Source organism: Serpula lacrymans (genome assembly GCF_000218685.1).
Source record: "Serpula lacrymans var. lacrymans S7.9 unplaced genomic scaffold SERLAscaffold_6, whole genome shotgun sequence".
NCBI classification, from domain to species: domain Eukaryota; kingdom Fungi; phylum Basidiomycota; class Agaricomycetes; order Boletales; family Serpulaceae; genus Serpula; species Serpula lacrymans.
The window spans coordinates 1029893-1052155 of NW_006763295.1; the positions used below are offsets into that span (position 1 = coordinate 1029893).

At 51.3% G+C, this 22263-nt stretch overlaps 11 protein-coding genes across 11 annotated transcripts; 6 read left to right on the plus strand and 5 right to left on the minus strand.

Moving 5' to 3' along the window:
* Window positions 1-1113: 1113 nt before the first annotated feature.
* SERLADRAFT_465561 (uncharacterized protein) lies at window positions 1114-1672 on the plus strand (the record flags this gene model as incomplete). The annotated part of the gene is made up of 1 exon (XM_007317486.1): window positions 1114-1672. One exon carries the CDS (start codon window positions 1363-1365, stop codon window positions 1651-1653), a length of 291 nt encoding a protein of 96 aa, XP_007317548.1.
* Window positions 1673-2709: 1037 nt separating this feature from the next.
* SERLADRAFT_437177 (uncharacterized protein) lies at window positions 2710-5327 on the minus strand (the record flags this gene model as incomplete). Its single annotated transcript, XM_007317487.1, has 4 exons — window positions 2710-3556; window positions 3688-4824; window positions 4875-4891; window positions 4947-5327. The coding sequence occupies 4 exons, from the start codon at window positions 5325-5327 to the stop codon at window positions 2710-2712; spliced, it is 2382 nt and encodes a 793-aa protein (XP_007317549.1).
* A 321-nt stretch (window positions 5328-5648) lies between these two features.
* SERLADRAFT_448406 (uncharacterized protein) lies at window positions 5649-9760 on the minus strand (the record flags this gene model as incomplete). The annotated part of the gene is made up of 7 exons (XM_007317488.1): window positions 5649-6146; window positions 6242-6292; window positions 6362-6606; window positions 6661-6913; window positions 6978-7338; window positions 7395-8766; window positions 8828-9760. 7 exons carry the CDS (start codon window positions 9758-9760, stop codon window positions 5831-5833), a joined length of 3531 nt encoding a protein of 1176 aa, XP_007317550.1.
* Window positions 9761-10118: 358 nt separating this feature from the next.
* SERLADRAFT_465564 (uncharacterized protein) lies at window positions 10119-11353 on the minus strand (the record flags this gene model as incomplete). Its single annotated transcript, XM_007317489.1, has 4 exons — window positions 10119-10474; window positions 10529-11080; window positions 11125-11133; window positions 11196-11353. The coding sequence occupies 2 exons, from the start codon at window positions 10600-10602 to the stop codon at window positions 10264-10266; spliced, it is 285 nt and encodes a 94-aa protein (XP_007317551.1).
* Window positions 11354-11527: 174 nt separating this feature from the next.
* Window positions 11528-13502, plus strand: SERLADRAFT_465567 (uncharacterized protein; the record flags this gene model as incomplete). The annotated part of the gene is made up of 7 exons (XM_007317490.1): window positions 11528-11665; window positions 11726-11972; window positions 12043-12407; window positions 12464-12551; window positions 12622-12838; window positions 12906-13020; window positions 13081-13502. The coding sequence occupies 6 exons, from the start codon at window positions 11655-11657 to the stop codon at window positions 12962-12964; spliced, it is 987 nt and encodes a 328-aa protein (XP_007317552.1).
* Window positions 13496-14471, plus strand: SERLADRAFT_465571 (uncharacterized protein; the record flags this gene model as incomplete). Its single annotated transcript, XM_007317491.1, has 2 exons — window positions 13496-13972; window positions 14048-14471. 2 exons carry the CDS (start codon window positions 13649-13651, stop codon window positions 14360-14362), a joined length of 639 nt encoding a protein of 212 aa, XP_007317553.1.
* A 236-nt stretch (window positions 14472-14707) lies between these two features.
* Window positions 14708-15923, plus strand: SERLADRAFT_415019 (uncharacterized protein; the record flags this gene model as incomplete). Its single annotated transcript, XM_007317492.1, has 4 exons — window positions 14708-15021; window positions 15105-15187; window positions 15281-15658; window positions 15724-15923. 4 exons carry the CDS (start codon window positions 14708-14710, stop codon window positions 15867-15869), a joined length of 921 nt encoding a protein of 306 aa, XP_007317554.1.
* Window positions 15879-17171, minus strand: SERLADRAFT_415020 (uncharacterized protein; the record flags this gene model as incomplete). The annotated part of the gene is made up of 6 exons (XM_007317493.1): window positions 15879-16087; window positions 16137-16186; window positions 16238-16360; window positions 16417-16424; window positions 16486-16571; window positions 16625-17171. The coding sequence occupies 6 exons, from the start codon at window positions 17014-17016 to the stop codon at window positions 15994-15996; spliced, it is 753 nt and encodes a 250-aa protein (XP_007317555.1).
* Window positions 17172-17262: 91 nt separating this feature from the next.
* SERLADRAFT_465577 (uncharacterized protein) lies at window positions 17263-17960 on the plus strand (the record flags this gene model as incomplete). The annotated part of the gene is made up of 3 exons (XM_007317494.1): window positions 17263-17676; window positions 17791-17899; window positions 17949-17960. Coding segments are annotated over 3 exons (468 nt in total), but the record flags the coding sequence as incomplete, so codon positions are not given.
* A 220-nt stretch (window positions 17961-18180) lies between these two features.
* Window positions 18181-19904, plus strand: SERLADRAFT_465578 (uncharacterized protein; the record flags this gene model as incomplete). Its single annotated transcript, XM_007317495.1, has 6 exons — window positions 18181-18379; window positions 18430-18741; window positions 18791-19172; window positions 19259-19292; window positions 19382-19530; window positions 19592-19904. The coding sequence occupies 6 exons, from the start codon at window positions 18194-18196 to the stop codon at window positions 19783-19785; spliced, it is 1257 nt and encodes a 418-aa protein (XP_007317557.1).
* A 350-nt stretch (window positions 19905-20254) lies between these two features.
* On the minus strand, window positions 20255-22035 carry SERLADRAFT_465586 (uncharacterized protein; the record flags this gene model as incomplete). The annotated part of the gene is made up of 10 exons (XM_007317496.1): window positions 20255-20411; window positions 20482-20902; window positions 20959-21002; window positions 21054-21224; window positions 21274-21457; window positions 21511-21573; window positions 21635-21688; window positions 21741-21785; window positions 21837-21911; window positions 21964-22035. 10 exons carry the CDS (start codon window positions 21967-21969, stop codon window positions 20398-20400), a joined length of 1077 nt encoding a protein of 358 aa, XP_007317558.1.
* Window positions 22036-22263: the final 228 nt, after the last annotated feature.

A 22263-nucleotide genomic window follows, 5' to 3' on the forward strand; every position in this document is an offset into this window, starting at 1 on the left:
TCGTCTTCCCTCCCTCCCTTCCGGACCCAGGCCTTTCAGCACTCCCACCACCCCCCCGGGCGCGCCGTTCGGCATTTCGCCGCCTTTTTCCGCCTCAGCCCCTCGCCGAACCTTCAGCGTCGAGGAGGAAACTCGAGTCCCCCCAGCGCTCTCCCCAGCGGAAGTGGCAGCGCGTCAGCCGCACACCAGCTAGATGCCTTCGACGCCTTCTACCCCTCTTCAACGCCAACAGACCCAGACCCCCTCTCGCTCTACTTCCCCCCTCCCTCCGAGGCCCCGTCCCCCGTCCCAGATCCTCACAGCGCCGCCTACGCCGCTGCGCGGTCTTTTGTGGGCGTGGGCGGCGATGCGGGGGTGGGTGGGCATATTGGTGTGCCTACGCACGGACATGTCCAGGGACGCGGACCTTGGCACGGACAGGGGCACGGGCACGGGTATAATGCGAACGGACACGGATACCCCCACACCCAAATCCAAACCCACCACGCCCACCCCCCGACCCCCGTCGCCCCCCTCAACCTGAACACGACCCTCGAAGGCACCCTCAGCAGCCTGCGCGAGTCCATCTCCGCCCTCTCCGCCTCCCTCGACTCCCTCTCCCGCCGGAACGAGATCGCGCTGACGAACGAGGCGATGCGGACGAACGAGGACGTGGCGTCCCTGCGGTACGGCATGCATGGGATTCGGGTGCAGGTGGGTGTGGCGTTTTTTTTTTTTGTTTTTTTGCGTGTGCTGGTTTTGTGTTTTGTGTTTTGTGTTTGGTTGTGAATGACGGTGTTCTGAACGACGGGGGCTGATACTCGTGCGCTCTTTTTCTAGGTACACCGGATCATGATGGACCGAAATGCACAAGTGACGGGGAGAATGGGCGAGCTCTCCCTTCCTCCTCCTCCTCCTCCTCCTTCTTCTTCTTCGGGACCACACCACCCCCCCATGCTCTCCCCCCCCGTCCCATTCCCCAGCCCAGCCGGCACCAAACTCTAGCCCCTCGCGACGACGACGACGACGGCATCGAAACACACGCGTCTGTATCCCTCCCCCTATCTCTCGTGGCATTCCATATTCCATGATGGCTCGTTCATAAACCCCCCAGCGGCCCGCACGGTAGGGGGTGGGGGCGGGTGGGGCAGGGCCGGCATCTTACCCGCTCGTCGAACATGCGCTCGAGCGCGGAGGCGTCGACTCAGCGGGGGTCTCATCTTTCGTTCGCCGGATGGGGAAGAGCTACCAAAGGTGTACTCAAGATGTACTCAAGGTTGCATCCTGCATCCGTATCCGTATCCGCATCTGTGTTTGAATGTAGCAGTATAGTAGACTCATCAAGGAGAGAGACCGTCGTTCCGTGATTGAGATTTGATATCGATGAACGAAGATGATCGATGCGTCGAGTACCATAGCCTCAAACCGATTCACGTCTCAGCACCACCCCACATCGCACTCTCACTCCCTATTTCCACCCCTCGTATTTCACGCTTTCGCGCCCAAAACGCAACACCACGCAAACGAAATAAAAAAATTTCATTTTCTCAATATTTCACAAAAAGAGAGAGTGTGTGTGGGAGAGAGAGGGGGGGACGGAATATTAAAACTACAAATAGCTTATCAACAGATTTTTTTCCAGTGTCGCACCGATTGACACCGAGAGATAGATAGATAAAAAATGACTAAGAGTGGAAAGAACGAAAACGAAAAACATGATCTGAAAATATAAACTGAACAAGGAAAGAAAACGGGGGACGGCGAACGGCGAAAGGGGAAGCGGGGGAAAGGAGAACGGGGGACGTAAGGGTAAGTGAAGGGGCGAAGGGAGACCAGGAAAGCACGCGAAAAACCGTACGTACGTATAACGAGGACACGACGAAATGATAAAACCGAGGATGAGGGAATGAATGAACGGAGGGACATGTTTTGGGATGGACATGGTCGTTGGATTGTGTGAGAGGTATGAACGAGGGAGGGAGGGACGCCTCGAGGGACCGTTAACGACGACGACGGATGACAGGACTGACTTCAAGTAGCAGTATGTCTGATAGTCTGATAGCGATGTCGGTGCAGCGCGGTACGGATTCGAGGGTTATGGATGATCTCCAAGACCGAGACGAATGATCGAACGGATCGAGGGGAGACTGGGAGGGACTATATTTAAAGCTTGAAATATCTAACTCATAATAAAAGATATAAAAACGAGATAACACATGTATAGAACCTGACGTATGCTTTCAAGGATCAAAAGAAAATTGTACGATATCTACACACCAACCATCGTCCCATCATCGACAGGTTTAGATGGCGCGGGGGGGGGGGAAGCTAATTGCACACTTTTGCACATGTTGGACTGTAGTGGGGTGAAAAAATATGTATGGAAGAGATTCAAGCATAATAAAAAAATAAAGAAGCCTTTTTTTTTGCAATGACCAAGCCTTTGACAAAAGTTGCACGCCATTCACTGAAACCTGAAAAATCAAAATTCAGAAAATGAAATCACGAAAGCGAAAAAAGCGACAAGGCAGAGAGGGAAAAAAAACAGTGATAATCTGGTGATAATAATAAAAAAAAGCCAGCTCAACCTCTCCTTCAAAACACGACGAAGACGAAGAAAAACATCAAACATCACATCAACGACGACAACAATCAGCTAAAAACAGCAAAAAAAAAAAAAGAAAAAAAAAAAAAAAAAAGAACAGACAGTGATGTCACCTATCCACCTATTCACGCATAGTCGCGAAACCCCTCTATGCCTGACACACCCGCAGACACAGACACAGACGGACCATAGTCGACCCCTTGCGTCATCCTCATCATCTCAGAATGGTCTTGCGGGTGCGGCGTGAATGAGCCTGTGAGTGGGTATTGCACCACGTCGCCCGTCGTCGTCGTTCCACCTCCACCGTACGTCTGCCCATGCCCAAACTCGCTCATCCCGCCCTCATACCGATACTTTCCCGATCCCTCCATCTGGACCGGGGCTATCGACTCTACGATCGCCGCCGCCGAAGCAGACGCGGACGACGAAGAGGACGACGAGGAGGAAGAAGGCGGTGGAGGTTGAGACGATGGGAAGACGCCCATCCTGTCAATAACGGAGCCTTGCACGTAAATCTGGGGGATATTCGCTTCCTGCATGTGCCCATGCGTCGTCGGGTTGATATCAGACACGGAAGCGTCAGAGGCGCCCATGTACGTTGTGCCTACCATCGGGTCTGGCGGGACCTGGAAATACACAAGCGTGTCGTTAGCCTCGTCATCGATATCGAAATCCAAAAAAGAAGAGGAGGAAGTTCGATTTTGACTCACACTTGAATAATACAAACTACTCGCTCCCTCTGGTTCATGCCCCTGTCCCTGTCCTTGTCCCTGCTGTCCCCGGGGACTGCCGCCCGGACCACTCGTCGGCGATGAATACCCAGTAGCAGAAAGCCGCCTTGGGTCGTTGGCGTGGTCTTGGGAGCGGGAGTAGGCGAGGGAGGAGCCTGCTGATAGATGAGATTCGTTGAGTGAGCCTTGGCTCGAGCGGTTGCTCATGTTTAGACTCGACATTCCGAGCTCGATGTAGTTACTACGGGGCGAATAAGAGCGAGGGGTGTCAGCATCATCTCCGAGGAAAACGAGGTATCAAACGAAGCCAAGCAACGAACTACGAAGAAACGAACGTAGAAACGAAAAAGCAATCAAGCAAACGCAACGCACCAAGATCCCCGTCTCACATTCGGATCATAACACCCCGGATCCACACTGCCCACATCCGAATAGAACGCGCTCGTATTACTCGACTCACTCCCCGCCACCGACGCTATCGAGCTAAAGCGCGACAAGCCTCCATGAGACGTCGACGTCACGTCGTCTTCGTCTCGGTCGTCCGCGGGGAAGGACCACTGCTGCAGTCGGGAAATGTCGGACGAGTACATCTCTCCTCCGCCACCGCCGCCGTCAAGCTCGCCCGGACAGGGAGAGGTGGCAGATGGAGAAGAGGGGTTGCCGAAGAGTAGCCTGGTGATGGAAGAAGGGCCTGGAATCGGAGAAGACACGGTGCGCTGAGGGACGAACTGTCTGTTGTCCGAGAACCGACGAGCGGAGACGTGCGAGGCGTACATACTCGCGTCGGACGCGCGCGGCGGGCGAGGGGGCACAAACACGTGAGGCATCGACGCGCGATGCGCCAGACCCGGTCGGTTGGGCGTGAACGGCACAGCGATGTGCGTCCCGCCGTTGCGTATCGGGCCCACCGTCGCCTCGCGCGCCATGGGCTGCAGGCTCTGGGAAGGAGAGGAGAGAGGCGAGTGGGTGTACAGCGCTTCGTTCTTCTCTTTCGCAACCCGTGCAAAGGGGTGGTGCATCAGTCTGTAGAGGCTCGTGTCCATCGACTTTCGCCGGCCCATGCTGTCGATGGACGGTGGGATGTGGCTTCCGTTGGCGAAGGACTGGGAGCGGGTGATGACGGGCAACGAGCCCCGACGTATGCTTAGCAGCTGTTCATCCTGTGATTCTTCTGGTATCGTTTGACGAACGGGATGAGAGATGAGGTCTGTGGCTGTGGGAGAGCTGTGCCACGAAGGAGGTGCAGAATCAGGAGCGAGCTGGGCGGGTGCGTCGGGAGCAGGACTGGATGGCACTGAAGGAGGGAATTCTGGCGTCTGAGTGGGTTGCGGGTCGTAGTGGTCGTCTACGGCAGGCGAAGGGACTTCTGTCGCCGTCGAGGAACTGGAAGATTCGTGGATGGGAGAGATATCCCTGGGCGACGAGCTGTTTTGTGAGAAATGGGTGGCGGCAGGGCTTGTGCTGGCATGGGCTTGGACTCGCTTCAGCTGCTGTTTCTCCTTTGCCCGTCTGGACTACATAAGAAAGAGAAGGATGGAAAAAGGGCGAAAAAAAAGTACCTGTTTTGAAACCAGACCTAGTCACGCGAAGCGTCAGAAGGGGTCAAAGAAGAGAAAAAAGGGCAAACGGACCTGTACGCCTCTGGGAGTCATGTCGAGCTGAGTGGCTAGGGCCTTGCGCAGAGCTGCATTCGGTTTTGTATCTTTGCGAAAGACGTCTTCGAGGACCTTGAGCTGAGGACGGGTGGTTCTTTTGCGGTGTTTGACCTCGTTGGGAATGTAAGTGAAAAAGGTGCGAATGTCGGCAGCAGAAGAAGAATCCATAGATGAGGGATAAATGTTGGATAGCAGAGAGGATGAGGGGAACCTGTTGTTTTGTGAATAGGGGGAGGGGGGAAGAGGGAGTTGGGAGGGATGGGAAGGGAGGTAAGGGACGCGGTACAACGCGGAATTTGGATGTAGGATTTGCGTGTGAGATGAAGGAGCGTGTTGGGAAGACCTGCGAAAGTCCATATAGTAGGAGAAAGAAAAAAGATGTGGGAGCGGGGGTTTGTGCAGTGTTCAGCACATGTATGGTTGGGGGGGTTGCAGGTTTTAAGAGAGGCAGGGCGAGGAGGAGCCACCAACGGACACGGTGGCTGTGACGACTACAGCACCCGTCGTCGTCAGGTCGAAATGTCGAAGAAGAGGATGTGGGACGGGGATGGCGACGAGGACGAGGGCAACGAGGAGGAGGACAGGGAGGGGATGGGGACGAAAGGGAGAGGGAGAGGGAGTATTTGAATGGACGGACACGTAAGAAGGATCACAGTGACGATCTCGTCGTTATCTTCTCTGCAAGCTCAAGCCCAGTGCGGGGATCATCACTCCGAGCCTAGCCTTTTTCATATATCACAACCCTGCAAATCAACACTAGCTACTCAACAAAATATAAAATGTACCGTCCCTATAGAGATTATATGTTATAGCAACAAATGTCCCAAGAATCCTACAATCCCCACTCATATTCACTTTTCTCATATACTCTCGTCCATCGCCATATCCTCACAACCAACCCTCGCCCCAAGAATCTCCTCCAGAAACCCACTCCCCACGCCTGCCAACGGCGACGCTGCAAACACAGACGTCCCCATTACCTTGGCCTCCATATACGTGCGCTCCATCACCCCTCGAGCCCTCGATACCACTCCATGCCCACACACTCCCTCAATCTCAATCCGATCCCCCGGCTCCGTTCGCATCATCCTCTTGATCAACTCAAACAGCTCCGGGCTCCCGTCCAGATCAACCAGACTAAAATCCTCTTGTCGTAATCGGTGCCACGCCTCGCCCCTACACAATTAATTTTCATTAGTCTCTCCAAAACTTTCCTCTTGCCGACGGTGCCGAATTCAATTCAACACAACCGGGAGAAAAAAAATACTCACTGATCAGGTACCACAATGTTAGTAGCCGTTTCCAACATCGTCATACCAAAGCTATATTTCGGAAAAAAAAAAATTATAATCAGTCACAGGTCAGCAGACGCCGCTCCCTCCAAGACATACCTGAACATGTCGGCAGCCTTGCCGTACTTCCCCTGAAGCACTTCACGAGCCAAGTACACCTTGTCACCCTCCCTCTCAAATCCACCCACCCCCACTCCCATCCCATGGCCCCCGCTCTTCACCCTCGGCCACACAGATCCCATCCCAAAGTCTCCAATCTTGAACCGCCCTTCCCCAGTCACAAATATGTTCGCAGGCTTAAAGTCAAGATGGATAACCCCTGAGTCATGAATAAACCTCAGGCCCTGAATTTGCAATCAGCATCATCCCTGAACTCTCTCCAGGCTAATCCCACTCACATTACTCAAATCCACCATGATTTTCCACACCCTCGCCTCGTCCAACCGGGGAAACACCCTGCCATACTCCCACAGGAATCGCGCAAAGTTTCCCAGTTCGCACAGTTCAGTCCGGATGTACAGTGCCTCGTCCTGTTCCCAGCTATCGATATACGCCAGTACGTTGGGATGTTGCCCTTGTGAGCTATTTGCGTCGGCCGCCGCTGCCTGAGCGAGATGTTGCAAGACATCCACTTCTTCCCGCAGTCGTAGTCTGTTTCAAGTAACGAGGGTCAGCCTTCTCTCATATCAATCGCGTGATCGCCAGGGTAACTTACCGGTGTCGCGAGCCTTCAAACCTTTTCGACTTCTTGACAGCATACACTTCATTCATAGGCCCGTTCTTCCCTCGCACCTTCATCACCTTGCCAAACTCACCGCTCCCTACTTGCTCAATCTCCACAAACTCCCTCTCAAACCGACCAGCCCGATCATGCTCCGAAGCCACGTCGTCTCGTCTTATCAGAGGAGACCCAGGAGGCCGCTTAATGGAGCCGGGCGCAGGCAACGTCCGCGACGCCATCGTTGGAGAGTTTAGCGTGACGACAGAGCTGTTGGATGACGATCGAGAGAACGTGTTCTTGGCACTCTTAGCAGGGGACAACTGAGATGGAATGCGAGGTGGTGGAAGGTTCCAGTCTAATTAACGTATTTCATTAGTAACTATCCCTTAAAAAAGTGACGAATGAAATTACCTTTACGACCGGTAGGCGTACCCATTGATACTTCACTACCGCTGGAAAATGCACCACTGCTACTCCGGCGCATCAACCATCGCGTTCGAGACACCGGGCCAGAAGGCCCATTAAACGAAGGCGGCCGACCAAGTCCAAGTCCCTCGTATTTACTCTCCTTCCTCGAACTCGGACTATTCTCCTGCTCCTCATCCGTATCCGAATCATTAAACCCCATCTTCCCCCTCTTGGGCCCAAGCGCCGACAACGCCGCCGGCAAACTCTTCCTGGGCCCATTCTTCGATTTCCCAGCAGGAGCAAGGTCGAGCCCAAAGTTGAACCCCACCTTCGCAGCCACGGCACTCTGCCAGGGTCGGTTCCCCGCCAAGTGGCTCGTCTTCATCTTCTTCACAGGCGTTCCGGGGGGCTTCTTGTTTTCCTCCGCAGAGACTTTCCCGCCTGCGGCGAGTGTGCGGAGGATGAAGGCGTCCACGTCCACGCCGTCTTCTCTCGGACGGCCAAAACTTCGGTCGCAGTCGTCCCATCCGTCGACGACGACTGCACCTGGCCAGCCCGACGTAGCACCAGGTGCAACTCCAGGCGTGACCAGATCATCATTCGCATCAGAGTATATCGAGCTCACGCTCGTCGATGCTCTAGGCATAGCGGCCAAAAAATCACTGCCAGTTCCCATGTCCTCATCGTCAGTGAGAACCACGCCTGAATCTCGAGGTTTGAATTTAGTAGCCAACGTCTCCCTCTTCGATCTCGGCGAAGGCGTGCCTTCCGTCACACTAAACACAAATGAAGAATCTGGCGGTCCGCCAGATTCGAACATCGTCATCTCGTCATCGTCCGTATCCTCCTCCCTGCGAGGCAAAGATGCTGGAGAAGAATTTGGCGAAAAAGAGTCTAGCGTCGACGAACGGAGCGTCCATGGTAGAGGAGATAGACTCGCGCTTCCAGGTCCTGCATAACTATGTCGATTCGACATTCGGGGTCGGGAAGAACGTAGCCGTAGAGTAGCATGGGGATGTTTAGCCAAACTCAGAATACTAGAGCTAGTGCGAGAACGAAGTTTTCCGGGAGCTGGAGAACTTGGGGTTGGGGGATCTACAGGTGTAATGGCAGGGCCAAAGAATAACGTTGCCGAGCTGGAGCTAGCTAATCGACTCATGGGAGCTCGTGGTGGGACAGAATCCGATGATCTCGACTGTATAACTGGTGGGCGTGGACCGCTGCTACCTGTCAGTCGGCGCCGAGGACGAGGCGAACCCGCTTCCGAAGACGACGCTGAGGAATTGCGCGCATGATCTCGCGCGACCGAAGGGAATGCTACGGCAGCCTTCGCGGTTCTTGGAGGACATGTACGTTGTACAACGGCGGGATCAGGCTGTAAAAATAGTATCAGTTAATCATGACTAAACACACAGCACTTCTAAATGTCAATTTACCAAAGATGAAGCTGGGGGTGACGGCGTTTGGTGAATGCTCTCCAGTAACTCTAGTGACACCGGCCTTGACCGAGCGCGACGCTTGATTATATGCCCACCTGGTGAAATGGCTTCTGCTACTTCTTCTTTGCCGTTTCCTCTCTTTACGACGTCGATATTCAAGGGCTTCTTCGGACTGATTGATCTTGGCTTGCTACGTCCAATCTCCGGTAATCTGTCCAAGAACAGCTCGTCTCCCCTATCGTCCTCATCGTCTCCGACCTCGATTCCAGAATCATCATCTTCGAAATCCCACTTCTCTCTCGGGTGATCGATATCACGCAAATTCAATCTCGTCATAGTCTCCGCCTGTCTCTTTACATAAGCCTCCGTCTCTGCTTTCGTTTGCGGTGTTCGTGCCACGAAGCGAGGGGCAGGAAGCGGTGCGAGACGGTGAAAGGCCATGCCAGAAGAGGTCTCCAGAGTCTTTGACGCAGATATGGAGAGAGGGGTCGTGGCACGCTGGCGAAGGGGCGTGGAGAAGCTCGTCGTATGAGGCGTTGATTTTCTCTTCGTCCCCACTCCCACTCTAGTTTCTGAACCGATGCAGGCAGAAGCGGGCGTCTTGAACGCTGATTGAGCGTTTGCCGGTCTAGTCGAGAGGGCGGGGCGAGAGTGGACGCGATGGGCCTGTTTCACGGGGGTACGCAGAGGCTGTGACGTTGAGGCCGGGAAGAAAGGAGATGAGTGCGGGGCAGACGAGGAAGCCAGAAAAATTCCGCCTTCGTCGTCGTCGATGGAGATGGGTTGGGGTTTCGACATATGGAGGGGGTAGAGGCGGTGGACGGGGGGCGGGGATCTGAAAGGCGATTGTAAAAAGATGTCATCAGGATCGCATTGTTCGATGGTGGGAGGGAAAATGACACGTTTTTTGAGGGGGGAAGGGGTTAACATGGGCGAGTCGTAAGAGGGAGGAGCAGAACTTGGATCAGTTGATAAACGGGGAGGAGTGTGTTGAAGAACGATAGACCGGCAAGACGGGGACATGCTCGAATCGCGTGGTCTTCCTCTTCGAGACACGAAGCCGGATGTGGGGGTGGTGGCCAGCATTGTCATGGTTGTGGGGAATGGGCTGCGCTCGTCGTGTGGGACGATGGGCGGCGCGTGTTGTCGTCGTCGTCGTCGTCGTGGTCGATGTCTAAGGTTGAACAAAGGGGAGGGGTAAATTTACAGCATGAAAGAAAAAAGTAATTTGTTGGGACAAGTGTTTAAGGGCCACCTTTTCAAAAGCGTGGGATCTCTTTAAACATGATCACGTGAGCGGACGTAGCCGCGGGGGCTGATTTATTTTTTAGATTATTTTTTAGTCTGTTTTTGCCATTTGCTTCCTGTTCCTCGTCGTCGTGACACGAGGCTACCGAACTCGCTAACCCTCCGTTGCCCTCATCTACCTCCGTTCATTTCCATGACAATATAGCCACTTGATGACGCTGAAACCTGCCCGAATTCTTGCTCTCTTGCTGACCGACATCTCCACCAGAGGACTTCTCACTGTGCGCAGCTACTCCGCCGCAGCTGTACAAGTACAGTAATTGGCTACTGATGTCAGTCCATGTAGCGCGTTTCCACCTTGGTACCTGATCTATGTTTACACTGCGAGTTTGCAAACTTGATCACCTCCGCGATTAGCAAATATGCCGGAATGTAAATAGGGATACGTACTCCAAATTAAATTGAGTCTGCTTTCCAAATGGTTGCCGTTCCTCTTGAACACTCGTTGCGCCGTATACACTCATTGGACAATGGTTGTCCCGCTCCCACCTACTATTATCACTGACAATGGCATGTCAACCCATTGTGCTCCCAGTCCGGACGACAATTGGAATACGTATACCCATTGAAAAAAAAAACGGGAACAAAAAAGAACGTGATATTTGGCGAGGCGAGTCATATCTCCTCCGAAGCCCGGGTTCTCATAGACTTGGCCTGAATTTGGTTCAACCTCCTGAAACTGTCAGCACAAAGTCTTCCCATCCTTGTGTAAGGTGATCTTATCGGGCGCCTGAAGCCATCGGACGACTAGGCGCAAGTACGCGCGTTCCGCTGAGCTCGATTGATTCCTACTTCCATGCCACTCACTTCGGACTGGATCAGGCTAGACACGCGTTTCTGAAAGAACTCGTTCCACTGATTTGCATGGTACGATCTGCCAGGAATCAAGACGACTCCGTATGGTGCGAGGTAATTGCACGACTATTCGGGCAGTTGGAATCACTGGTAAAGGTGAGCGCCCAACATAGATCATACAGGATTCTCACCGATATGTACTGCAATGAAGTGACTCGGTTTCATCATAATCATAATCTGATGACATCAGGAGATGGCTTACCACAGTGCCCCGACCATGCTAAACCAGTAGTGTGCCATGATTGCCATCATTCACTACCATGATTCATGGTGCCCATTACACGTTAGGAAGCATTCATTCCCACCACCACTTATATATGGACTCTCGGTATTTCCCCTAATACGCACAGTCTCGAGAGTAGTATAATTCATCTTGGCTTGCAATGTACTTGTGAAATGAATGTCTGACCAAATTATACTGACCCGAGGCTCTGGCTCGGAATTGCTCGTTACTGAGAGAGTGGTTACTGACAGAAAGTCCCGTCGGAGCGGGGATAGCACCTCATAGCACTGGCCACAGCTTCAACTTTTCTCACGATTGCTTGCACGTATACTCTACCACTGTCTGTCACAACACCAACACCAGAGCAACACAGCTCCTGCACAAGTTTCCCTAAATTATAACCCGTGGCAAAGAATAGGCTCAAAATTTACCAACAAAATGGACATCTCGTGAGTTCTCCCATTTGATACTATCTTCTTTCCCAGATTTCAAAAGTTAACGTATCATAGCTCGATTCTTCAAGGCGGCTACCAACACCCTCTTTCGCGTTCATGGCAGGGAAGACGTCAGCTCACAAAGTCCATGTTCATGTACCCCATTTTTATCACCGATGATCCCAATGCCAGCGTTATCATACCCACCCTCCCAGGCCAAAGACGTTGGGGCGTGAACAAGCTCGAAGAGTTTCTGACTCCCCTCGTCCAAAAAGGTCTCAAGAGTGTCATTCTCTTCGGAGTACCCTTGAACTGTGAAAAGGTACGTGTGCAGTGCTTCCCTCTCACTGTGGGAAATTCACAAATACGATGATTGACGAGTCATGCGCCAGGACGAACGAGGCACTCCAGCAGATGATCAAAACGGTCCCGTGATACTAGCCATAAAAAAACTTCGTTCTCTCTTCCCTTCTCTGTACATCGCCTGTGATGTCTGCCTCTGCGAATACACGTCTCACGGCCACTGTGGGGTTCTCTTCGCAGATGGTACTATCGATACGGAACCTTCTGTTGACCGCATCGCAGATGTTGCAGTGAGCTATGCCGTTGCCGGCGCGCACTGCGTCGCTCCGAGCGATATGATGGACGGCCGCATCAAAGCCATAAAGAGAAAGCTGATCGATGAAGGGTATGGTAATAAATGTACTCTCATGAGCTATTCTGCAAAGTTCGCAAGTTCTCTTTACGGCCCTTTCAGGTAAGCAGATCGACCGATTTCAAATTGAAGCGTCCAGAATTATAGTCGACTTGCAGAGACGCTGCTGGAAGTGCACCATCCTTCGGTGACCGTAAATGCTACCAGCTTCCACCCTCAGCAAAAGGCCTAGCCAGGCGTGCTATCGTAAGTCTTCTCAATGCCGGGGGTAACAAAACCCCGTTCGAACGTGCTTATGCTGAAAACTATCATGCAGCAACGTGACACCGCTGAAGGTGCCGATATCATCATGGTCAAGCCTGCTATGCCCTATCTCGACATCATCGCCGATGCTGCACAGCTCGCACCTGACCATCCCCTCGCTTGCTATCAAGTTAGCGGCGAATTCGCCATGGTGCACGCGGGGGCGGCTGCTGGTGTGTATGAATTGAAGACAATGGCCTTCGAATCCGTCGAAAGCATGGTCAGAGCCGGTACGTATCGCTTTTTTTGGGCATAGCCGGAGAATGATGATTATATGGTTTACGGTAACTTCCACAGGCGCTACGCTGATTTTGTCCTACTTCACTCCGGATTTCTTGGATTGGCTAGAAGCATGAAATATAATGAAAAAGAAACGGGGTTATTTGTGGCACAATGGGAAATAGATAATGTAGTGAGACAGGGTAACTTCTTTTTGACGCATGTACCACCTTACTCAATTCGTAGGTCACAGGAACACCAATAAAACAACGTTGATATCCAGCATGACTTGCCAAAACCGTGATCATAATGCAGTTTTTTTTGATGAAGAAGCCATTCGAAACCAAATTTTACTCTTTCTAGACCTCGCCGTCGACTAATTCGACGACTACATCGATTCTTCTAGAAGTGAATGCTTTGCCCATACTTGCGCATACCAAAGTGGAAGGGGTATATCATCCCTTTATGTCAAGATGAAACGCTGGCCTATTGAATGAATCCCGAAACCTGCATAGCGCCGGTGACCGTACAGCATATTTGTTCGTTAAATCAGGACTCGATCCGGGCCTGTGCTCAATTAAACAGTATAGGCCTACATTCTAAACATGTCGTTAATACAGCCGAGATCATGGGGATTGAGAATTTATATGTCGAAATCCCCAACCCCTGTAAATGAAATACCGTACAACACCAGTCACTGCTCAATTGGTTTGCTCGGAGATGAAAGTTGTCGATTAGATATCCACGTGTTCGCATTTTACATCGTAGATCTGCCACCATCTTGATCCTGATACACTGCCGCGTCTGCCACTATCATCATCATGCCCCTACCTCCGCCAGCCCCGCCAGCCTACTCCCCAGAAAACTGTGCCATATGTCTTGAAAGCCTCCACATCCCATCCAACGACGACGAAGGCCCGTCCCAGATCATCGACGACGTCGAGCTGCACTGTGGCCCGCCAGGCTCTGGCGCGAGCGGGCACCATTTTCACTGGAGCTGTATCATGGAATGGGCAAAGACGGGGGGCGATAAGAGTCGCTGTCCGTTGTGCCGTCAGAACACGCTCGATCGAAATGGCCGGTTCATAGTGGATGTAAGGAACGAAGGGGGTTTTACGGGCGGTATGGACCTAGGCGAAGAAATTGCGAGTGTTCCTTCCTGCTAACATACCCCATAACCTTATCTTATTTGCTGATACGTTGATACATCCCTATTGTAGGACGAAGAGCTATATCTTGACGCACACCCCGAAGAACGATACAAGATCGCTTTCCTCGGTTTCATGGCTCAATCGGACTTTGACGAGGCTGGTCTGGTGTTAAGGGAGCACGGTGTGGACGTGAACAGTGCTTACGTGCCTGGAGGACAAACCGCCATGCATATGGCCGCTTTGAACGACGACGTGGAGGGTATCCAGTTTCTCCTTCAAAATGGGGCCAACCCGCACACAAAAGACGATACAGGCATGATACCCCTCGATCTGGCTAGAGATGTGGATGCAGGGCGAGCTGTCTCGATGTTGCAAAATCTGTAAAGATGGCATTTGTGCATACAAAATTGCACTTGTCTTTCTCACTACGTGATCCTTCTTTGATATCTACATGTATGATCAAAAACAATAACAATGGGTTTTTTTACCGAGTGAATCTCAAATTCAAAATAAAATATATCCGACCTGCCTGGCTCGAACAGGCGACCTCAAGATAAACAGACATCCTATTACAGTCTCGCGCTCTTCCAACTGAGCTAAGGTCGGTATACACCACGCTGCCCGTTTACTATGAAGAGCTGCATATACCTTATGATAAGGTGCTCCGACCCTTGACCTTGCACTTCTCCTAGTACAGCGCTGCACCGATCAACAGTAACCACCATCGCGATGGCGAAGAAAAACAAAGACGAAACCCCCAATCCCACCAGCATCTCGAACAGGGACATCATCCAAAGACTCAATTTCCTCTACCAAGCCAGCACATACCTCAACAACATCTCCCTCCCCCCCAACCCCGATCCCGACCCCGAGTCTTTACCCAGCACCGGCACCGCATCCGCCACAACCGACAAGGCTCGCAAATCGCGGAAGGAGGGAAAGAACGATGGGAGGGGCGGGAGGAGGGTGGTGACGCGCTCGGAGCTGTCGAGGGCTTATGTCGAGTCGATGAGGACGGTGGGGCAGAAGACGATTGTGAAAATGTTTGTTTTTCATTGTCTGAAAATTCGGCGTACGACCTCTTGTTTGATGACTTGCTGATCATTATGGGGTATCTCGAATGTAGGGATCCTTCTGTCAAGCGCACGGTGTGCAGGGGATGCCATATCGTACTCCTTCCTGGTCTGACCTCTAAAGTGCGTGTTAAAGGTATGTGCAAGGTTATCAGCAGTCCTGTCGATGGACAAAGGACGGCGGAACTATGATAACCCTAACTGGAAATTCTGAATTCTTGAATCCTAGCATCCCGCTCGCATGGCCACATAGTCACTTACATCTGCACGGAATGCAAGACATCCCGACGTATACCCGCCCCCCCTACTCTACTCTCGCCAGTCGAAGGCAGTAAAGAAGCACCGGTCATCCCTCAGGAGGCACACGCGGCACACGCGGCACCCGAACATGTCCAGCTAGGACAAACCATGGATATCGACCACCACGACGCATCCAAGGAAGACCCAACGTCGATGCCAGCGTCAGCAGGGGCTGCAGACGTGACTTCCCCCGCCAAACGACGAAGATGCAGGAAGGCCAGGAAGAGCGCTGTCCCCCGCCTGGCGCCGCATTTTGCACGCAAGGTGGGGCATGTCGTTTTTCGAGGCAATGAGAGGTTGCAGGATGGTGAGACGTAGCGCTGTGGAATGGGCGTTGTTTTCGTAATCCTTGTCGTGATAGGAAGGTCATAGAACGTGCCAGTCGGGGTGACTGGACGGGTGCTACATCGATCGACATCAACACGATCATTTCGAGCACCAAGCCCACAAACACTGTCGCAAAGACAGACTCCTGCATCGAGTCGCTCCCATGTCAGGGATCTCACGATACTCAGTGATGCACACGAATCAGGTCAGCAAGAAGATGAGTGTATCTAAGAGTACAGGAGCCGTGTGTGTAAAGAGTAGCGCAGATAGGTAGACAACAAGGGGGTATGGTGAAACAGATATAGACCGCTTGGGTCATGATAAATAATGAATAGATAACGCAAAAACAGTGAACCAAAGAAAGTGAGGAACGAATGACGTGAAAGCAGCATTGGTACGGGTATCTGGCCTATACAGGAGTTAGTTCAGTGGCAAAAAGCTAGGAAGATAAGACATACGGTATGCCATTTTGTTCAGAATAAGAGGGACAAGTGTCGTTTACGTTACCCTGTTGAAGAGTTAGATGTGGTGTACGTAAAGCAGAGAAAGATGAACGAACCGTAGGATTGTCGGGACAGCACCCACTGATGGCGGCCTCTGATCCGAGGGCAGCAGCGTTATCCCAACCCTCCCAATCATCGCAGGTAACACTCTGGTAACTGATATTCCAGACACCAAAGTCCTAACAATCACACCTGACATTACAAACGGTCAAATAATTTAGAAATATTAACGTACAGTATAACCTGAGTGAGTAGCCTCTTTGTAAGACATTCAACTCTAGATATTGATTAATTGATAACTTACCGTATAACGACGCGTCGGAGGGGAAGAAATCATTTGATATTGATGACGATGGCCATGCGAGGTCGAAATTTAGGTATGCACCAGCACTATCAACCAGTGTTAACACATAGATATGAAAGGAGGAAAGAAATACACGAACGAGTTGGGCTTGCTGGGAGTGGCAGAACACCACCCATTTTCTGAAAGAGGACACAGATCTGTGACTTTGACAACCACATGGTTGGTGACATTGGGGTAAAAAGGAGGGTTGGACGTGAAAGTGTTCAAGAGGGTCAAGTTGAAGCATCGGCCACACGCTGGACCATAGGAAGTGCTGCTCCCAAAGGCCATTTGGTTTAGTGCCGCTGTGGGGTAATGAGTGCTGGAAGGAGTGCATCCACAAGCGGCGACAAAGTTTTCGGGGAGGTAGTAATGAGTCATAGTTGCATATCCAGTTGGAGGGTATTGTATCCAACTTGAATTTGAGGCGTGTACTTTTGAAAGAAGGGACAGAAATGACAGAAACGCCAGAGCTGGCAGAAAAGCGGTCATGGTGGAGATATCAGGACGACGAGATATACCGGTTTTTTTCTAGGTTGAGGACAAGGACATTAGGATAGCCTTGTGTGCTATAAAAACCAGGAAAGTCGTGGTCGTGGTCAGGCGAGAAAAGACAAGGGAAAGACAGGGATCATAAAATTAGACATAGACAGACAGGGAGTGTGAGTGAATAAGTAGGGAGTGCCTGGGGTCCGATGTACTGAACGATATCCAACTTGACTTGGAACTGACTACATTGTTACTACAACTTCAAGTTCAGTGAACATTCAAATAAGCGCAGAGTCTATCACTCACAACGTTACCATGGGCAAGCTTCTCTATCCCCCCTCCAAAGAAGGCGCCCAGCTCAGCGACTACGCCCTCGCCCTCAAAATTGCACGACATTCCCCATGTACCGCATGCAGCTCGTGCTCAAACCTCAGACCACCACCAGACGTCGAGGTCATGCTCGACCAAGACGCCCAGAACAAGTCGTCCTTGGGTGACTTGACCCAGTACGGCTCAGACGACGACGACGCGCCCTACGCTTATATCGAGACCTGTGATTGCGGACACGATGTCACCGATCACGGTGCAGACGAATCCGTCATTGGAAGAGACGAGTTCTCTCGCAGAGCACGCGTTGCCGTTCGTCTCGACGAGCTCCTTCAGGTATCCATTCCCACTTCTCATCCACCCCATTCTCTCACTGACCCCTCTCCGAATCCCAGGTTCGGCTTTTCTTGCCTCCATCACAAGGTCACATTAATTCAGTGGCGTCTGCAGGATGTAGACAAACTATTGGACTTTGATTATACCGACGATGATATTGTCTCACTGCGCCAGCAAATGAAGCTTCCTATTTCTCTCGTTAGCACCTCATCTCCGTCTATCCGTATGTCCTTTCCACCCTATCGCCCTGCTGCTTATTCACCGCCCTTTAGAGCATTCCTCCCCGTTCGACGACAGAGCTCTCTCTCCCGCCTCGTCCATATTGAGTGATCTACCGCCTCCAAGTAAAAAACGGCGACTCTCCGTATCTTCACTGAGCGACGATGATGACGACGACGACGATGAAGAGGAAGACAAACCCCTTGCAGCGCGCATGGGTACGAAGACGTCCAGGGAGCGCCCAGAGACCGGCGGCAGAACAACCATGGGCCAGAGAAGCGGCAAGAAGGTGTCTAGCATGAAATCAAAAGCGCAGTCCGCCCCCACCCGTGCGACCAAAGAGCAAGCAGACTCGAACGGAACACTCAATGGAATAAACGGGCGAGAGCCAAAAGTCAAAGTCGAAGATAAAATGGATGAAGGTCAACTGACTCGTCTTGCGAATGGTGTCACTGTGGATGCTGGTAGTACGGCATCCAACGCTGTAAGCGCCTCCTCGAATCCTTGTTTCTTCGTGCTCACACACCCCCTAAGCCTCCCACCAAGGCTGAAAAAGCCGCTATCGTCGAACTACGAAAGGGCATCATACACATCACCGCAGTCGAAAACGATCGTCAACCCCGTTCATTGGTCATACTTACCGGTCTCAAAACGCTATTCCAGAAACAACTACCAAAGATGCCACGAGAATACATCGCACGACTGGTGTACGACAGTAACTCGAAATCACTCGCCATCATAAAACGAGGATATAAAGTAGTGGGCGGTATTTGCTACAGGCCCTTTCCTCACCGCGGGTTTGCAGAGATCGTTTTCTTCGCTACTGCATCTGTAGACCAAGTCAAGGTATGATGGTATTCTCAACCTTATTTACTCGCGCTTAATAACCTTCCAGGGCTATGGAGGCATGCTCATGGACCACTTCAAAACGCACATCCACCACACTTATCCCACCATGATGCACTTTTTAACCTACGCTGACAACTACGCCGTCGGATACTTCAAAAAGCAAGGTTTCTCCAAGGACATCACTCTCGATCGTTCAGTATGGGCCGGGTACATCAAGGATTACGAAGGAGGGACGATCATGCAGTGCACGATGCTCCGCAAGGTCAACTACCTCGAAAAGGCAGACCTCATCGCGCAACAACGCGAAGCGATACTCACCAAGATCCGCGAAATGTCGAAATCTCATATCGTCTACCCCGGTTTACCCCAGTTCCAACATGACGCTTCGGGTGACATGGCGATTGATCCGAAGGACGTTCCGGGACTTCGTGCGTTTTTTTTTCTTTGACGTGGTTGTGCCTGTTGTTTTCATTCATTCATTTTGATGACGTGTGTCCGATCTTTTCATTCACAGGGGAAAGTGGGTGGACGCCAACGATGGATGCCAAGTATGTGGCACATTTTTTTTCTCTCGTTTTTCTCTTGGGTGTTTGTATTGCGATTTCTGATGCGTGCACACGATCCATATTCACTACAGCACCCGAACTATCCCTCGCAATGCAGAACATAACTTTATGCAGAGGCTTATGACGGACTTACAAGGCCATCCTCTCTCATGGGCCTTTCTTCAACCTGTCAATGGAGAAGAGGTCGTGGACTATTACGATGTCATCACCAAACCCATGGGTGTGTACCATCCTTTTCTTCCCTTCTCCTACCACCCCATTCTCAAAATTTACATTCCCAGATTTCAGCACAATGGAGCACAAGCTAGAGACAAACCAGTACTCAACCATGGACGCATTCGTGAAAGATGCCATCCTCGTATTCGACAACTGCCGGCTCTACAACCCAGAGTCCTCCATCTACGCAAAGAACGCGACGAAAATGGAAAAGTTCATGAAGGAGCAGCTGAGCGATTATAAAGAGAGGGAGTCATGACATGGGTCTCGGGTCTTTTTTGGTTTTCTTGGTTTTCTTGTTTGTATTCTATCATCATATTCTGTACTACTCACGCATCGTTGTTTATTCTTAAAACCTATCTAATTGTGTCTTTTGTTCACCCGTTTGGTATCGATCAGTCAGCTGCATGGGGAGGGTTTGGCTCTTTCGTTCCACATCGAGGTTCTATCGGCCGCCGAACGTTAGTGGTGTTGGTGCGCACCAATTAGAGATAGTATCAAGGATGTACTAGTGCTACTCACGGCCCTCTTTACGGGTAATGAGTTCACTCGAATCTTCATTTCGAGAATGGAAAATTCTACTTATTCTCTCATATGATCATGGAATTCATATGGAGCACAGTCATTCATTTCCAGAAACCTGTGAATTTGTCATATACCTCCATTGTTCTGATGCGGGTCACGCAATCTTTCTGAGGTCGACTTGTTTAGTAAATAGTAGTGCTCAGTTTATGATCGCCGCGTTATCAAAGTTTCATATTGCGCCTGACAGAGCTGACAAGAAGTTATAAAGTTACATGTAAAAATGGCATCGACTATAGTACATTTGAATATGCGAGCCGAACCTCCACAAAACCAAAATAAAAAGCACTCAGCGCTGACCATCTACAAAGAGCAAATACCAATCATAGTCAGTAAAAACATACAACAAAGTCAGGATTGCTGTGAAACTCACAAGCCTTGGTCTCGTACTTGCCAACACCGACGATGACGTTTTGAGGTTCCTGGGCTTTGCTAGTGAGGTAGTTCTCGAGGATGCTCTTTGTACCACGGGCGTAGCGCGCCTGGGCGTCGAGAGTAGTACCAGAGTAATGTGGCACCATACCGTTTCCACCACCGAGAGGGTTCTTCATCGTTCGCCACGAGTGGTCCTTGGGTGCGGGTTGTACATTCCAGACATCACCAGCGTAACCGTTGATCTGCCCACTCTTGATGGCTGCTGCAACAGCGTCTTTGTCACAGATGGCACCACGAGCAGTGTTGACGAGCCAGGCACCCTTCTTGAAGTGCTTGAGCAAGTCAGCGTTCACGAGGCCACGGGTGCCTTCGTGCAGGGGGCAGTTGACGGTAACGACATCGCATTGCGAGACGAAGTCCTGTAAAGGGTGACGTCAGTAAACAATGACAGAGATGTATATGATAGGTCCCTAACCTTGAGGTCCTCTACTCGGCGGGCATTGACAGTCTTTGCAGCAGCTAAAAGCCACGATCAGTACAGACAGAGACTGAAAATGGAAGTGCTTCTACCTTCGGGCAAGGGGGCATAGTCGTAGTAGATAAGTTCCTTGCAGTCGAAAGGAAGCAGACGTTGGAGAACACGGTAACCGATACGACCAGCTCCGATAGTTCCAACGACCTTGCCTTCCAAATCGAAAGCATTGCGGGCAACGTCTGAAACTTGCCAGTCACCGCGTTCAATCATCTAGAGAGAGGTTTAACATTCGCATATATGCATCAACCTGTGAACTCACCTCGTGTGCAGGGACGAAGTTCCTGACGAGGAGAAGGATAGACATAACGACATGCTCAGCGACGGAGACGACGTTTGAGCCCGACACCTCGAGCACTTGTACGCCATTCTTGACGGCAGAGTTAAGGTCGATGTGGTCTGAACCCACACCAGCAGTGATACAGATCTTAAGTTTCTTGGCCTAGAGGACACGAAATGAATACGATAAACTCGTATTGTGAGAGTATAGCACACCTTTTCGAACAGCTCCGCGGTCAAGTAACCAGGGTGGAAGGGGGTGGTAATCAAAACCTCAGCCTGAGATAGGAAAGCATAAATAAACACACAAGGTCCCATAAGGAACGCGAGCTATACTTGCATCAACGATGTGCTTCTGGAAGTCGCTGTCGGGGCCCTCTTTCGAATCGCTGACCTAAAGCAAGGTGGTGAATGAGCTGCGCATATAGTCAGACGACCACACATACGACGTATTCGTGACCTTGGGATTCGAGCCATTCACGGATGCCAAGCTTTGGATGCATTCAGCAATGGAGTCTTGTGAAGAGAGCTGAGAGCATTACCTGGTTCTCAACGGTACCAAGGAGTCTGGGCTCTTCTTTGGCAGCTGAACCACCCTTGTACAAGATTGCGAGGACCTAATATGCCAGTCAGCGACGAGCATACATGCACGTACGAGGGCCTGATCACCTTCATGATGTTAGAATTATTTGTGAGAGGATGAGGATGGGAGAGGATGAGATGGTGAGAAAAGCGATGAGTGGGGAGACATGGGTTGAAAGCCAGGGTTTTATAGGAGATGGGAGATGGAAACAGGGACCCGTCATCTGACGTTCTGCAGACGTGGATTGCACTCCTTCCGGTTCTGGCCTCTACCTCCTACACCGAGATCCTACTCAGATAACCCATTCCATATCTGGCACACGTCACGTGCAAAACTCGGGCGAAAACGCACTCACCAATTTGGAAGTGGCCCCTTACCTTCGGACA